Genomic DNA, 18025 nt, shown 5'->3' on the forward strand with positions numbered 1-18025 from the left:
GGTCAATGCCATCACCCGTGTCAAAATGAGTGCAGGCAAGATCTGCTACAAGAGACCCTGTTTCAAAATAAACAAAGAAACTAAAAAGAATTAATTTCCCCAATCTTCAGTTAGTCAAACATTTATAAAATTTTTTGAACTAATTGTTAATTATTATAAGAGGACTCTGAAAGAGGCAACTGGCCCGAAGTTCTTCATCATCTAAAAAATGGTATTGGTTTCTTAGGGAATTTACTTGCATTTAGAGTTCCTTTTTTTTTTTTTCAAATCTGAGAAAAGTGGAAAACCAAAAGAAAGCATAGTGAGTAAATTGTTGTATATTTTGTGAAATTGTTAAATTGTGAAATGAGGAAAGCATTATAGTTTAATTATTTTTAAAATTTAAATATTTGTATTTTAGATTAAAATTTTAATTTATGAACTTTATTATTTGAAAACGGCTTGCAAATAAAATATGAAACTCCCCAAATTATGAGACCCAATGTCCATAGTTAATTGACCCAAAGTCAATTAACTTCTGTGCAGTTAGGTAATGGATCTGAGTTGTTCAGAAGGTCCTAAGGTAGATTGTTTTTTAAGTTCTAATTCTGTCCCAGATTCCTCATTTCTGGTGGTGCATAAGTACACAAAAATAGATTTGATCCTCCTATGCCCCTCCTCTAGTTCACTGATAGGGGAGGTCCTCCTCCCTTTCTATCTGACCAAGTCTATCAAATCTCATCAGGACTGGCTGCACTGTTTTCTTTTGTGGCCTGGCAAGGCTGCACCTCTCAGTGGGGAGGTGATCAGAGAGTTTGCCATTGAGTGAAGAGAAGAGGGAGGGAGGGAGGGAAGGAAGGAGGGAGGGATTGGGAGGAGATGAGGGAGGGGTCCACAGCTGGGAGACAAAGTGGATAAAATGTAATAAATAATAAAAATTTTTAAAAGATTCATGTTTATAATTAAAAAATAATTTGATAGTGAAGATCTAGAATCCACTGTGAAGCTCCATAGCATCAGAATGACTATTTTCTTTTTTAAAATCAAATTTAATTGGCTAATTTATAAGATAGGTGGCACTCAAAAACCTTTTATGAATACGTGGCATCCTGAGTAGTATTGAGATCAGAGATAAATATTATAATCATGTAAAACTAACATGAAAACACTGATTTCGTATTTGTGTTTGGAAGAATTTAAAACAGCTTATATTTCACAATGTAACAGCGTTAGATAAAATTAAAAAGATAAAATAAAAAATGCAAATAAAAAAGTTCTGATTATTTAATCCTTTCTCATTGATGCTATATTTATTTTATAAGAAAATGATCTTGAATAGAGTATTTAAATTTTCTACACTTACAATCTTTCACTTTAAATTTGTTATAGTTTTATGAAATTTGAATCCAAGTTGTGGAACAGATGTTCAGATATTTGCAAATGCAACACCCTTCCACAGAAATAGTAGCTCTAGAAAGTCTATGACATAGTTGTATTTCAAGAAAAAGACAGCTACCAAAATCCTAAGAGACATGGTTAAATGACTGGCTGAGATTTCCAGTCAGCGCATGAATCCAACTTATGTAATGACTCTCCATGATACAGTGAGGAATGTTATCTCACAATTATAAACATTCTATTCTAGTCTTTCCTGCTGTATGTCAATCATCTACATGACCAACTCCAAGAATTTTATTAGATAAAAGAAAACCACTGAGACTATACTCAGGTCACAAAGGCCAGTCCTGGAAAATGGGAATGGGTAATTTTTTGTGCCCCTATAATTAATCTCTATCTATCCTTCACTTTTCCCATCTTTATTTCAGCCCGATGGTGGGAACAATATATATATATATATATATATATATATACATATATATATAATAGATTATTGCATTTTATGTTAGAATATGAATTTTAAAAATGAAAATTTATATAATTTTCTTCAGAGAAGGACCTCAGAGTCAATACTGACAGAGAACCACTTTGAGAATATTAACAGAGAGCTGGTTCTTACGTGGTGGATATTACTAAATATTGTTATGCAGTTACCATAGAGCTCAAATATTGCATGAGATATCATGCCTCAAGCCTTTACATAGATATATACATTTAAAAAGGAGACTTAATTTTCTAAGACTACCACGCAAAGCCTTCCCTTCAATTGAGATCATTCCGCCAGAAGACACCACTCCTAAGAACACAGAAGGAAGAAAGTTTTCAGTGGAAATGAAATGAATATCATGACTATAGTAAAATTAATTTTTTCTTCTACATAGAAATTTGTGTCACTTCAGGTCTCAAAACCCCAAACCACTAAATGGCCAGGGACGTGTTATACGTCTTTACACATAACTTTCCTTATATCTACTTTTAGTCAGAAAATATAAATAACTTAAACTGATTGACAAATCAATCAGGTAAAAAGCTTCCTTCTTTCCTCTGACATTAGAAGGATAGTAAGATTGGGATATAAATGATGCTTCAGGCTGGTTGACTTGAAGCTGAGCATGGCTCAGTGCAATGCATTGGTAATTATGTGGGAACCCAGGGTATTGCCAGTTTCTTAGCAGGGCCATTTTAAACCAAGATGTTTGCTTTTATTTTATGATGCAAACTAATGTTAGTCCATTTGGTCCTGATATAGGATTTCATAAATTAAGAGTGCATGAAAACTTTCCCAATGAATATTTCTGAATTGCTCAATTGACACCATATCCATTGAACATGTGGCTAATGCCCCATTAAACAAGCTGTTGTGACGGGTATTGCTAACATGTTGCCCACAACTCTCCCATCTCAATATTCTTTTTATTATCGTCACTCACACTTCACTATTCACAGGGCATCAGTTATTTTCTGGAGGTTCAAGTAACATAACGTCACTTCTGTACCCAGAGACTTTCTGTGGCTGCTTTCTGCCACCCTCAGTGTCCTACACTGCAGTCCCACTTACTTCAAAGCATTGTCTCAAACTCTGAACATCTGCATCGGCTCCAAAGATGCTGATCGTGTTCTTCTGTCTCCTATGTAGTCGTCTGTCTACCTACCTGTTTATCTAGTGTCTACCTGTCAAGTCTTTCTTGAGTGTATTTTCGTTCATGAAGCTAGGAAATATACTACAGAACAGAAACGTTAGTAATTTTTGCTCACACATCTATTACCGTTATGTAGAATTGTGTCTATCCAGCACGTTGAAAATGAAAAACAACAACAACAAAACTAAAGTCACACACATAAAACACGCTTCTACAGTCTTATTTTTAAATCACTTTAAGTTTAGTTATTATTTATTCATTCCTACAGTGAAAAAAAAATCAATTTAGGAGGATGCAAGGCTGGTAGCTAAAATCACACAGCGTCGACTAGAAGAAAATCAGAGTTAAATTCGTAGCACTTACTCCCTCAGCCCAATGCATGTTCTTCTTTCTTTACTATACTGTGTTTCTCTCTTATACTTCTGGCACTAATCGTCCTTTTGAAATATCACTTCAAAGTCTCTGTTATTTCAGTACCTTCAGTAGGGTCATAATATTGCAAAAAGTGTAAGTCAAAAGAGATTTGTTCTCTGGCAGTTAGGTGATGCAACCATTGCTTATGTTTAAACAGAGCATTGAAAGGTGGGCTTGTTTAAGGACTGATCTTTAAATATAAATTTATTAGCTTGATTGATTATATTCGCCAAAACCGTAATAACAGTCATCATTGTGATGCCATTTTATATTAAGCAATCACATATTTTTCCTTGAAATTATGAACATGTGAATACACTTATACTTAAGGAATCTATTGTGTTTCAGTTCCATTTGAAGTGGTGAGGCTATCTTGAGGAAAACACCTTTGGGGAAATGATTTGAATATTTAGATCTTTGAACAGTTCTTCCACTGAAGTTATTTTAATTGATTTATATTTGTCAGCCAATTCCCAAGTTACATAAGGGATTCAGACATATTTGGCTTTGGCTTGATAACGTGTATTTTTACTTAAGTTTCCTTTAAGGCTCCTGACTTCTGATATTTGCTGTTAAGAAGAACACAGTGAAACATAAACTATATTGACTTCTTTTCATGTGATCTCTAGAAAGATGTTAGCATCCTCCAAGTATGCCCACAATGAAATGTTAGTGTGGTATTAAATCTGGGAATCTTAGTATTAAAGCCTATACCTTAATTTTAATTTTTTCTTAATTTGATAGCTAGATGATAGAGATATTAGATTGATATTACTTGTGACTATCACTGAGGAGAAGGACATGGGACGCATATGTTTTCTAAGTGCATGGGCAAAATAAGAGTCCTCAGCAATGATTTGAGAGCTCAACTAGGGCATTTAGAGACAAGGATATTTCCACTTACCCTTGGTCCTGGGTCTAGAGAGGTCATAACTTCAGGTCACCACTTTTTAGCCGTCAGTGGGAGGCAGCCACTCCACTGATTTTTCTGAGATTCATTTGCAGAGATGCTCTCTCTGGAGACTCTGGGATTATAAAGAAGAGTGACTCACAGAGCTCTCAGGGCATTTCCAATGTGCTACCTGTGAAAGGTCCATTTTTGGTCAAAGAGCTTGTCCCTTCCTCTGAATGCAGGCTAGGTTGGTGAAAAAATTATTGCGTAAGGATAGCCACAGACAAATAAAAAGATTATTTAAATGTTGGTATTTGATATCTTAATATCTTCTTGAAATGTCTAATCTTGTTAACAATAGATTTTAGGTCAAAACATCATCTATATATTGGCCTCAAATTCACCATAAAACTTTTGTATGGTTTTTGAAAGAGCATTTTCAAATAACTCTGGGAAACAAATAGGTCACTAAGGCTGACTTTATTTACTTACAACATAGTTTCTTATGGACATTAAGGAAGAAAGAAGTTTGCGGCCAGCCTGGTCTACAAAGTGAGTCCAGGACAACCAAGGCTACACAGAGAAACCCTGTCTCAAAAAACTGAAAAAAAAAAAAAAGAAAGAAAGAAAGAAGCAGAGAAATTGTTCATTTTCCTGTTAAAATTGTTCTATTCCTCTCAAGAACTGAGAGGCAGGTTGAGTTTTACTTGACTGTGCCTCTTCCCCCTTTTACTACACCACTTACCTTCTGTAATAGTCTTTACAATTCCTCAGAGGCACACTTCAGGTTTGCAATTTCTGTTTTCTTTGCTTTTCCTCCCCTTCCCTCCCCTACCCTCTTCTTCTATTCCTTCTCCTCTCTTTGCATTTTACCTTTGCTTTTCTTCCCTTCTCTTTTTCCTTCTTTACCCCTTCCATTCTTTCTTCTCTACTCCACTCCTCTCTATCTCTCTGCCTCCCTTTCTTTTTTCTTCTTTCTTTCTTGCCTATTGGGAGGATAAAAAGAAAATGTCAGAGACTAATAGTCAGAAACACTTTAAGGATAAACATGATTTGAGCATATAGTGAGAAAGTCATTTCAGATACTTAGGATGAAAATATTTGAGGTCAGATTTCTTGTTTTGGAATATAGTGAAAGTAAGTGCTAGCAAGTCCTGGTGGCTGTTAAACAAAAGTGAACTACTGGAAGATCCTGAACTGATACAATAAATTGGTTACAGACCAAGGATGAAGAAAAGATGACAAAATTAAAATAATGTAGTTATAGTAATTTATGTAAATTACTTTCCATTTTTCCTAATCTCTGTATGGCACAGGTACAATTATTCATGGCAATAGATGGACCTAAATTTAACCACATATCATGTTTTACTTGTTTGGCACAATGGTCTTTATGGATAACATTTTAGTCCTTCAAAATTACTGATTGTGTAGCTTGCATCTATTAACCATCTATCTTAAAACAATGAAGGAAAACTTGTACCCTTTACATTCTGTAAATTTTCATCTCACTTCTTCAGGCCACTTCATCATGTATCATGCCTGAAAATACAAAGAGTTGATAGTAGAAATTCTGCTGGTCCAATTCCCTTAAACCAGCTACATTGTAGAATTTCTGTGATAGAAACTAAGTTGTCTTCACACACAAGAAACAGGTAATAGTGGCAAAGATTTGTAAGAGGGTACCCCAGGTTGGCAAATGTGTGGCAATATGCAGACAGATTAGTCAGCATTCCCTAAGTGAGCGTGCATCTCTTGAATGAAAAGCAAAATACAAAAGCAGACATAACTTTGATTCTATATATGACTAGGTTACGTGAGATAACTGCTCTAGTTTTTATATTTAATACTCACCATAAAAAATAAGACTTGAACTCTAGAAATTCTATCACACTGACTCAAATAATTAAAAACAAATGTACAATAGGACTATTGGATCATATGATGAAGATGTATCAGAAAATGAATTTGTTACAAATTCTTCCTATTGCCCAGCTTCAGTGGGCACAAAAGTGAATTACAAACAACAACAACCAATAATAATAATAATAATAATAATAATAATAAAACTTATTTTCATTAAGAGGCTTACTTAATCAGAAGTATTTTAGAGTACAAATTTTCCTAAGGTTCTAATATATGCTGTTATTCTTTCTGTGCTTTCTCACAAGACATATCTATTTTATTGTATCAAAGAAAATATAAGTCATACATACAGAAGATAATTGAAAAAGATATTACATATTATGGTATGCACTAGTTTTTATAAATATGTGTGCACTGACTCTTTTAAAAATTGGTTATTGAAAATTGTTCACAACTTTGTATGTAATAAAATGTGACTAACTGTAAGAATCTTAAGGTAAACAGAACACTCACACATGAAATCATTGTAGTGAAATCCATTATGTAACTATGTTTTAGTTATTATATAAAATAATGAGGGGTTTTAAATGAGGAAAAATGATCATAGTTAAAAATATACAGAGAAACAAGTCTGTGATAGAGGTTCAGGGATACATGAAGGTAGAGACAGGATGCAGAGACAAGGTCGTAAGAGGAGAGTGGGTACCAGAGCTGAGATGTGTTGCTGGACAGCTGTGCCTCTTCTGCTACGGCATGGTGGGGATGAACTTAGAAGTGTGTCATGGTTATTATTACAAAACTGTTTTTGTTTCTCAGTTTCTCTCTTAACCAAGCTATAACACAAATAATTGAGACTTTATTATTTCTTATTATTTTTATATTAATTTCCATTTTTTATATTAATAACAGGTTATTTACTTTGTATCCCAGCTGTGGCCCCCTCTCTCATTCCATCCCTCCCACCCTCCCTCCCTCCCTAACCTCCTCCCATGCCCCTTTCCAAGCCCACTGCTAGGGGAGGTCCTTCTCCCCTTCCATTTGACACTAGCTTATCAGATATCTTCATATTTCTTATTATTTTAACAAGCTTCACAGCACAAGAACTGAGCAGTTCTTAATCTATTCTTGTTTTTTCGTTTTTTTGCACTTTATTTTTAAAAATTTCATTACAGCTTATTCACTTTGTATCTCATCTGCAGCCCCTTCCCTTGCTCCCTCCCAATCCTGCCCTCCCTCCCTCTTTTCCTCCTATGACCCTCCCCCAGTCCACTATTCTTTTTTTAACATTTTTTAAAGATTTTTTAAAACTTTTTTATTAATTACACTTTATTCACTTTGTATCCCCCTGCATTTCCCTCCCTTCTCCCCTCCCAATCCCTCGCTTCCTCCCCCTTCTCCACACATGCCCCTCCCCAAGTCCACTGATAGGGGAGGTCTTCTTTTCTTTCCTTCTGATACTAGTCTATTAGGTCTCATCAGGAGTGGCTGCATTGTCTTCCTCTGTGGCCTGTAAGGCTGCTCCCCACTCAAGGGGAGGTGATCAAAGAGCAGGCTAGTCAGTTCCTGTCTGAAGACAGTCCCAGTTCCCATTACTATGGAACCCACTTGGATACTGAACTGCCATGGGCTACATCTGCAGTCCACTATTTTTAACACTAAGCTAACTTGGCTTCCTCCTAGCATGCATCCTAGGGATACTTGCACTTTGTAGCTTTGGTTGCTGAGCTTGTCCCTCCTGTACAACGGCCAATGGCTCAATCCAGTATTTCCTCCTTTAACTCCTCCTCCTCTGGCTGACAGGAAGTCCAGCCTTATTCTCTCCCCTGCTCATTGATTGGCTGTAAATGCTTTATTGGCATATAAGGGGACAACTGGGGAGTAGTGTTTACAAAACATTGATACAGGAGATTCTCAGAACAAGGATTGTAATCAGATTGGGGGGGGGGACAAAAATCAGCGTTTGAGTTACATAATAACTTTATGCATACATAAGTGAGATATAAACACTTAAAACTATGTTTTCTAGTCAAAAGCTATGAAAAAAAATCAAAACTGCTTAGAGAGTAAACTAGAGACAATGCTAATGTGAGGAAGCCTATTGGATTGTTTCAATATCAAGAAATTATGTTGCTCAGATAAGAAAAAGTGAAATGGCTATCTCAAACAAGATTTCCTCCAGTAACTGTTTTTGTTGTTGTTGTTGAAATTGATTAACTTCTTTGCAACATTTATCCTGAAGTCTTGAGTGTCCACGAATGAATTGCTGAAGGAGACAGGCTAGCTCTCGATTCTCGAAAGACTTTACTGTTGCAGAGATGGTGATGTTTTCAGTGTCCTCTAATAGAGATAGAAATGGAAGCACACATGATAGGAGCCACTTAGGACACTAGACTGTCATTTCCCAGAGTGCAGCTGAAAATTATATAGCCCTTTTTTTCCATTCTCACCTCTCAACAAATTGTTTCCTTTCAGCCAGCAATGTTTTCCTGTTTCTTGGTTAGCAACTGTATTTCGTATAAAATATCTGTGTTGAGTTGTCACAAAACTCCAATAAATATATTTTATTGCTTTATATATAGGTCATCAGAGGCTACTATAATAAAATTACATTCACCGTGAAGCAGCGTACTAAATTAACTTTTCGACGCCACAATATGTTCTCCTCATCCTCAAAACCGAAAATGCTTCCACATTTGTCATACTTTTCCCAGGGAGTAATTTCGATAATTCAGTTATGATTTAGTAACAGATAGCAATCGTTTGTAAAGCATACACTTGAGACCTTAAAGGCTCCATAAAGGCTTCTAAGCCTCCCTCTACGCCTCCCAAGGGTAGGCAGCATACCTGGAAGTTCTGTCTGACTATGTAAAATTATCTAAACTTTAAGCATATTTCTACGGCAACATATTTCTTATTATAATGGGAAGTGGGTTCAGTGCAACTTAGGCAAGTGTGTCCCTTCTTTAAAAATTCATTAAGAGTCAGCTGAGATCTCCTGAAAGTCAGTCTCCCAAGGTGGCATATTTAGGATCTTTTCTCCATTGAAAATATTAACTGTGAAATTCCATGTGTAAGCAGTCAATTATCAGAACTACGCAGTGGACCAATTTTGGAAATGGCTAATCAAAGCCAATAAATTTCCCATTTGGGTGTGAGTTTGTGATAGTGAGCTCTAAGAGGGGCTGTTGATAGACACTCACTGGCACAATTTCCTGCTTCATCAGAGCGTGTAACTGAAGTGAAGACTGACATCTTCGTCACCAGTTTTGGACCTGTTTCAGACCACGATATGGTAAGTGACAATATATGTTCGATTTGGGGGATTTGTTTAGATATTTTAAATTAAGGTGCTCCTTGTTTCTGCTTGAAGTCATGGTCTCCATATATATATATATATATATATATATATATATATATATATATATGTCTAAAAATTGTAAATATAGTGCTTAGCCCATTTCAGGGCAACATCCACTTGATATTGGATAATAATTTAAGGGCTTATCCCTAGGGAAGAGTAATTCCCTTTCTGAGCATTCTTTAGTTGCCTGTAGTTCTTTCTCAATGGTAGGTCCTGTGAGACCTTCCCCTTTCCATGTTAAAATGATGACTGGTATTGTACTTCTTCAGGTCCTGTTAAGGCAGACACCTTGTTGAGGTGTCATGAGTGAAGCTTGCCTGTCATTTCTAGCATTGTCATTTCCAGTATTTTAAAAATATGTGTTTAAGGAAAATATTTGAGAAACGACTTGAAAAGTCTTTGTTGGTTATAATTTTGTGTCTCTGTGTGCATTATAATGAATACATGTGTATATTAGACAACACCTATTTCTATCACATAACACACCACACACACATATGAGTTTCTGTGTTTATCGACAAACCATTGTAGTGTTCTTCTTTTCACCCCTAAAATGACTATCCTGCTTGACTTCTGTCCACAGGACTCACGGTGCCATGTGGCTTTCACTTAAGCTGTGTGGACAGGTGGATTCAGGGATGTCAAACTTTCCAATAAGCACTACTTAAAGAGCAAATAGCCATTTGCACTGTGCTATATCAAAATGCTTTTTGGCTATCTATGGAAAATGGATATCAAAATTGAGTGAATACTTCTTTACCTTGATTAGAAAGAAAAGAATATGTGAGATGGAGAAATACAGGAGAGAGAAACGTGCTTTGTTGTAAAATGTTCACCAAATTATTTCTAAAAGTGGAACTGTGGAGTGTTCATTCTTCCTTTTCTTCCAGAACATCTTTGAAAAAGTAAGAATTGGTATCAATATAACCAAGCCATTGTAAAGAGGCAATTTAAAACATACCACTACATACTTCACATATATATTATTATTTTTAAATGCTTTTTTTTTTTAAATTAGTACTTAATACAAATGTGTTTTGTTTTCTTAATAGCTCAGAGAGAAATCACATAAAAGTTGAGGATGTTTGCTTGATTTAAAAGGAAGCTCAAACCATTCTGTCGGTATTCCATATTGTGCACACTCAATCTTGCTATTCTCCCCCCCAAGTCAGTCACAGGTTTTAAGTGTGCATTGTTACTGTGCAAGCCCTGATTACTATAAGGTGATCCAGCCTCTTAGCTGTGGAGCCTGGCTCTAGGAGTAAATCTGGCTGAGTTAAGGTCTGTCCATGAATCACTAGAAAGCCAATCTGATAAAATCACATTAATAGGAAACCGAATCTAAAGAATTCTGGGCAAAAATAAAAAAAAAATATAAAAGGCTTAAAGTGCCTCAGATGTTCGTATTATTACAGGTACTCTTTCATGTAAGGTTATACATGATTTAAATCTCTTTCTCTCTCTTGCATACACACAGACACACACATACACACACTCTAACCCCACACACACACTTCAAGGGTATTTTTTAATTTTTACTTTATTATTTATTAAAATTTATTCATTTTGTATCCCAGCTGTAGCCCCTTCCTCCTCCCCTCCCAGGCTGACCCTCCCTCCCTTTTCTCTTCCCATGCCCCTCCCCCAGTCCACTGAAGGGGAGGTCCTCCTCCCCTGACCCTAGCCTATCAGGTCTCATCTGGACTGTCTGCATTGTCTTCCTCTGCCTGGCAAGGCTGTGCCCAACCAAGTTTTTTTTATTTTTATTTTTTTATTATTATTATTTTTTATTTCTACACTTGTCTAAACCCTACATTTCCACAGGGAACCAAATTTAGAAAGAAAAGCTTAATGAAGCTTTATCATCTATACAATACAAAATTAATTCCTCTGATTTTTATTTCAATCAAATGCCTTGACATACAATTCAACACAGCTTTTGGTCACGTGTATGGGATTGCTTGGTGAAATATTTATTGCAACTTAGTTTCTTATTTTCTTAAAATGTTGTCCAAATTGCAAAGACAAGCTACAATATGAAGGCATTGTTAGTTTAAAGGGAGCAATGAATTACTAGTTGCTTTATGATAGAGCTAAAAGCCTATATTTCTATTAAAATTTTAAATTCTCATGGGCCAGAGTAAACTAAACCCTCCTCCTTGAGTTCTGAATATTGTGAGAAGGAAGGCAATGAAGTGAAAGGCATGGGATTATTTTAACATATTATTTATACTTATTTTTACTTCTTAACTCATTTTTAATAATAATTTGCCTCTGTCTATTCCATCTGGCAGAATGTCTATTATGAAACACAATTCAAGAAGCGTTGTTAAGGAACAGTGCCCAAAGGAAACCGAATATAAAAATAAATAAATTACCTTCAAAAATTTAATAGGGTTTAATTACTTTTTATTCTTAAAACATATTTGTGTTTTTGAAAGAATTTCATTCGTATATACAATGCATTTTGATCAAATCCATCACTGTTCTTGTCTTTCTTTTCTAACTTCTACCACACCCACCCAAGACAGTCTTTTTCAACTCCATGCACTCTTCTTTTGAACCCACTGAGTCCTATTTGTACTGAGAATACATTTGTAGGGCCATACAACCAGAGCACGGGCAGTGAAGAGAAGGTCACATTCCAAATGAAAGCTGTTTTTCCCCTTCTCTAGGAGCCATCAGTTGTCAATAGCTCCTCAACTACGGGTAGGATATTATGAGTCCCTTCTCCATCCTTGCTGGGCTTTGATGGGCTTGATTTTACCTTTGAGTTACTGGCTCAGAAATTCAAAGGACCAATCAAGTTGTACTTTTGACTTAGAATAAAGGTACATAATAAGATTTATTTATTTTTTACTCATCATTATTCCTATACCAGTTGAAACTGCATTTTACATATAAACTTCAGATGTAAAAATTAGAAAAGGAAAAAAAGAGGGTGTACTTAAGTGGACCTTTGTCCCTGCATATGAGTTCTGAAATAGCATTTGAGTTGTTTTTGTGAAATGATAAAATTAAGCTTGCAACTGGTTTGCAAAGTGGATCTTGGACTTTTTACCTGACCTCTTGCTATAGAAGATTGATTATTTAAATTGTACTATGGGAATTAAGTATAAAAACTAGTTTTATTTAGAGTTAGTTAAAGTTAGGAGGCAGAATGATAAGGTTTTTAAAACAAGTAAAGCTTTGTTTATTTTTTTAAGTAGGAACCAATAAAATACCCAATTAATAAGAACTGTATTTGCACTTGTCATTACTGTTTCAAGCTTCTAATGCATTTTGCATCTTATTTTATCTTTTATCCTCATTTCAAACCTTTCAGCTCCATAGTGTTCTTATCTGCATGCTTTAAAGAAAGAGAAGTGACCCACTAGCTAACAGTAGCAGCTAAAACCTGGGCCAGCCATCCCTGAAGACTGTTTAGTTCCCCAGGCATCCAACTTCATCCAGAATAAAAAACAAAATGAGGTCAACTCCTTAAGCTTATTTTAAAAACCATTAATTGGCCATCAAACAGCACATTCCCAAGATACTAGGTTCTGACAGAAATATCCATGCTGCTGCACAATCACACAGCTTCGCTTTCCATCGTATTTAAAATGTATTAAGTCAAGGCACACACAGGTGGTAATAAATGGTATGAGGCAGAACACTTCAATACAATATTTATTTAGGTACAAAGTGAATGCTTTGTCCCAGATCTCGAGAATAAGGCTCCTATTCTCTGCGGACCTACTCTATTAAGCAGAGAATCTCCAGGAGAATTTTCTCTCATGAGGTGGGAGCTGTAACTTTGAAACTTGAATAAATCCTTCAGGGAAACTTTGCATTTACTCATTATTTTTTCCTATGGAGTCCCATCTTTTCTATTCTGCTTTTGTCCTGCTTGATTATGACTGCTTTCTCACTGTTTTTAAGTGCCTTGGAAAGTGACTTTTCAAAGTCACTTTTTTCAAATATCACTTTTTCGATCCCAAGCTATAAAGAATTCTAGTTTAAAAATTGTGTTGATTTTTAAATTTGAAATCAAATAATAGGCATTGGTTAAATGCCTAATTACAATCACTAACAGTATGGCTCTTCCCCATACCTTATTCCGAGTTTCTGAAGAGAAAAATGTGGCTCATATTTGTTCAAATGTCCATTGTTGAGTAAACAAATGGTGGTCATGGGGCCTAGATGCAAGGAATCCCAGGAAGCTTCGTATTGCTACTGTGTCAATCACATGGACCAGTTCAGAGACAGGGGCCAGAGAGCATCTTTGTTTGTGGTTAGGCGGGACGTAGTCACAATCAATTGCTTTTTCTTCCTGGGAGAGAGGCTAAGATAAATTCTCATGTAGTTCAGGCCTCCAATTTGTTAGGTGCTATGCAGCTTGAACTCCTAATCTTCCTGGCCATACCTCCCAAGTATTGGAATTATGGTTGTATGCCATCACATACAGCTAAGATGCCTTTTTAAAGAGAGAGAGAGAGAAAAAAAGGACAAAAACCCTGAAACATATGTGGCTCGCATGCATGTTTGCATGTGTGTGGATGTGTGTGTGTGTGAGTGTGCCCACGACTATAGAGCCCTGAAGTTAACACTGAATGTCTTCTCCATTCAAGCTCTACTTTATTTATTGAGGCCAGGTCTCTTGCTGAACCTGGAGCTTCTGTTGCCCTTACAATATTGTCTCTTTGTCTTCTGAGTGCTGGAATTACAGGTGGCTTCCATGCCTGCCTGGCTTCTGTGTGCATGCTGGGGATTTGAACTCTGGTCATCAAACTTGTATGGCAAGCACTTTAACTCCTGAGCCATCTCTCCAGACCCTTAAGATGCCTGTCTTGTAGGCATCACTGTCACATTTAGGTACACCATAAGACACAAACCTAAGCCTTAGCTGAGCACACATTGCATGAAAGGGTCCACTGCTATCCCACAATCCTAAGGGGGAAGGCAGGATGCCAGCCACATACCTTCCCCATAGCACATATTTTTAGATTGTTCCCTTGATCCTTACAGTCCTATAAAATATTTCTCCCCACTTTATAGGAGAAAATATTGATTGATTCATTTTCATCATTTGAGCATACAGGAAAGGCTTCATTCTAGACATGGAGGTCCCAGAACTGCCTGAGACAGACTGAGGCAGATGGTTGTGAAACACATATTTTTAGAATCAGGAGAAAGATAGCAAACTAACAGTAGATGATTTCAGATAATAGTAAATCCTATAAAGAAAATGAAACAGGGTGATCTAATAAATACAGGAGTGGGAGTGGAGAATATATTTTACCCTTAGTGTTACTCTCTCTCTCTCTCTTTTTTTTTTTGTGTGTGTTATATTTGAATACACACCAAACCAAATCGCAGTTCCACTGGCAGCCATTAGCACAGATAAGTACATGGGCAATTTTGACAGTTTTCTTTGTGTGTGTGTCACTGCCTTCAGGCATACCTTGTTAAAAATTTAAACTAAATTTAATTTACATTTAACACTTACTGTGCATTCTCAAACAAACCAAATCCAAAAACAAACAAACAAAAGAACAAAAAAATTCTTCCTTATAGCTAACAAACGTATCAACCGTTTGATTCCAGCGAACATGGTTTGCTTAAGCATAGTTGATAGGTTGATTTGCCTGTAGACATTCTCTGTAGTATAGACCAGTCTAAAGTCATTCCGTTGTATGGAGAACAGTTGGCTGTAGTTAGACAGAGAAAAATATAAGGTCATCAGGTATCATATCCCTATCTCAGAAGCCTGTCTGTTTTTCAGACAAGGAGACATATACACAAGCGGACAAGCTATATTCTGAGTGATAAGCACTGTTCTCATGTAATACTGCCTCATCATCTAATCCACAATTCCTCTCCTTCACGAGTTCTTCTGATAAGACTTGAGGTTTAATCATTTCTCCTTCTGTGAGCTGAATGGGTGCTTAACAAATGTTGGCAGTGAATAACTTCCTATCATGTATCACAGTGACTTTCATCTGACACTTCCCGACACAGAAAAACCTAAACAACAAGCATGGTAACTTGTCTGGCCTGCATCAACAGAGGAGCATCATTTTGCTCACTTTCTTATTTACATGTCAGTCAGCCGCATGAAGTGTTATAAGGCATCCACTAATGATATAACATAATAGATTAGTAATGGCTGATCAGTATCAAACCTATTCCAGAAGGGAAATATTCAGATTTTACCTAGTACTGTTTAAATCATAGGTTAGAGAGAGGTAGTTAAAACTCTGCACAAAATATTTGAAGACAGACATTATTTATTTTGTATGTCCCGAGGATAACATGTGTAGGCTTTTAGAAGCAGCTGCTTTCAGAGGCATCAGGCTTCAGAAGATTAGGAAAATGTGGCGTAATGTTTTCCAGCTAGCCCCCTTTTGGTTTTGAGTATGCTAAGATTAATGGAGAATGTGGTAATCTTTATTTCGAACCATTGAGTTCTAAATTTAGTGCCAATGTAGCAAGTACTGCAAGGAAGATGAATACTGTCCTTTTCAATTTCAGGAGCTGGTAAGTCATGTCGCTTGTTTTTAGATGAGCAGATGTTTGTCTCTGGGTAATGCCAGAAGGAATGTACTGCTCAGTCAAATAAATAGATTCCCTGGCTGTGAATGGATATGAGGTTCGTACATCTCTCAGGTGATATACACACACGTGCAGTCACCAACACACACACCTCCACATTTTGCATTCTTCCCTCTCTCCCCACTATTTTTTTGGGGAAAAAGTCAAAATTAATAGAGGAAATTGATTAGCTTATTTTATATTTTCATAGTCTTGTTCACTATGTAGGAAAATTGGAAGGCTACATGCATTTCTGTTACAAAAAAAAAAAAAGAAAGAAAGAAAAAGCCATTTCCTTAGCCAAAGGATTTTTACATTTATATTAGCACCATTGGCTTGAATTTGATTATGAGGTTTGCAGGGAACACAGAAGGCTTATTATTTTTATTATGTTTTATTCTTGTGGCTGAAATTCCTTAATTTAAATATTATTCTTTACATAAAACCTGTACATATGGTTTATTTTATGAACGGTGTTTTATTGCTTTAATTTTACTTTTGATGTCAAAGGAAGCTTTGTTTACTTTCAGGAATCTGAGAAGAAAATTGAGAATAATTTTCTTCCCATAAATTATTTCTTCCCATTAGTAGAACAATTTTCTATCCATAAATAGGAATGTATATGTATATATATATATGTGTGTGTGTGTGAATGTGTGCGTATGTACATATATACATACACATATATATTATTAATTAATAATTAATTATTTAATTAATAAAATATTACAAAAGCCTTTAGTGATTCCTTTAATACTAACTTAAAGGGCCAAAACTAGTTTGCTCCTGACTGTGTCACCTAAGCCACCTTGGGCTCCAAAGACTTATTTGTAAGCTATTTGTAGGGCAGAAATGTAAAACTGAGAACTCTGCTCTTTTCTAAAATTACCCAGGAATATACAATAGATGTGTTTTTCCGTCAAAGCTGGAAGGATGAGAGATTAAAATTCAAAGGGCCCATGACCGTTCTGCGGCTAAACAACCTCATGGCCAGTAAAATCTGGACTCCAGATACATTTTTCCACAATGGGAAGAAGTCTGTGGCCCACAACATGACCATGCCTAACAAACTCCTGCGCATCACAGAGGATGGCACGCTGCTCTACACCATGAGGTAAGGACAGCGGTGTTTCCTGCAGGACACTGCCCATGCTTCTCTCTGTCTGCTACAAGAAGGAAATCGCCAGGGTTACGGGCCATGACTGGTCTTTCTCTTTCCTGTTTTTAAGTACTAAACTTATTCTGCTAAGCAATCCTAATGCTCTGAAATATTGCACAAACATGTAATGTTAAATGAAATGTAAATGAAGACTAGGTTGAGTAATGCAACAGCTCAGAGGATGTAATTCCAACCTGTTCTAATGCAACATGAGGACCTTCAGTCCATGTTATGAATTGCATATCTCCGTACATTCCTTAAATCTGTACAAGTTATCTAATGGTAGATATTCAAAGGTATTTCTACTGAAAAGGAAGACAAAAAATGGAAAGTATGACCATGCGAAGTTCTTTCAAAAATTCACATGGAAATATATATGTGAATAAAGTCACAATTTCTCAAATATTATTTTTAGCTAGAGATAGCTAACTTAGCTATTAATTTTAGCTAGAGATAGTCTTTGCCTGAAGACTGCATGTCTGTATTATATAAAAATATTCCCATTTAAAATGACTACAAAGTATGTCATACATTTCCAGTGTCTTAGGGTTAGAATAAGAAAGCATAAATCACAAAACAAAAAAAAGTAGTTTTTTTTATAAAAAGACATTATATATAGTATTCACTCAGAAATTTTAAAGGGTTTGTAATTTATTCTTTGGGATGCTCAGTGTTTCCTATGTTTGGTCATTTTTTTTTTCATTGAAATATGGTACATATCCTCTCTGTCCCTAATATCATAA

General features: G+C 35.9%; 1 protein-coding gene across 2 annotated transcripts in view; it reads left to right on the forward strand.

Moving 5' to 3' along the window:
* Gabra1 (gamma-aminobutyric acid type A receptor subunit alpha1) overlaps nucleotides 1–18025 on the forward strand; it is a 63384-nt gene that overhangs the window by 13928 nt on the left and 31431 nt on the right. For both annotated transcript variants that reach the window (XM_060363843.1, XM_060363842.1), the window contains exons 4-5: nucleotides 9414–9481; nucleotides 17017–17237. In XM_060363843.1, the coding sequence (XP_060219826.1) occupies nucleotides 9414–9481; nucleotides 17017–17237 (289 nt within the window). The remainder of the gene's footprint in view (nucleotides 1–9413; nucleotides 9482–17016; nucleotides 17238–18025) is intronic.

Source organism: Meriones unguiculatus, chromosome 11 (genome assembly GCF_030254825.1).
Source record: "Meriones unguiculatus strain TT.TT164.6M chromosome 11, Bangor_MerUng_6.1, whole genome shotgun sequence".
In the NCBI taxonomy this organism is placed as follows: Eukaryota; Metazoa; Chordata; class Mammalia; order Rodentia; family Muridae; genus Meriones; species Meriones unguiculatus.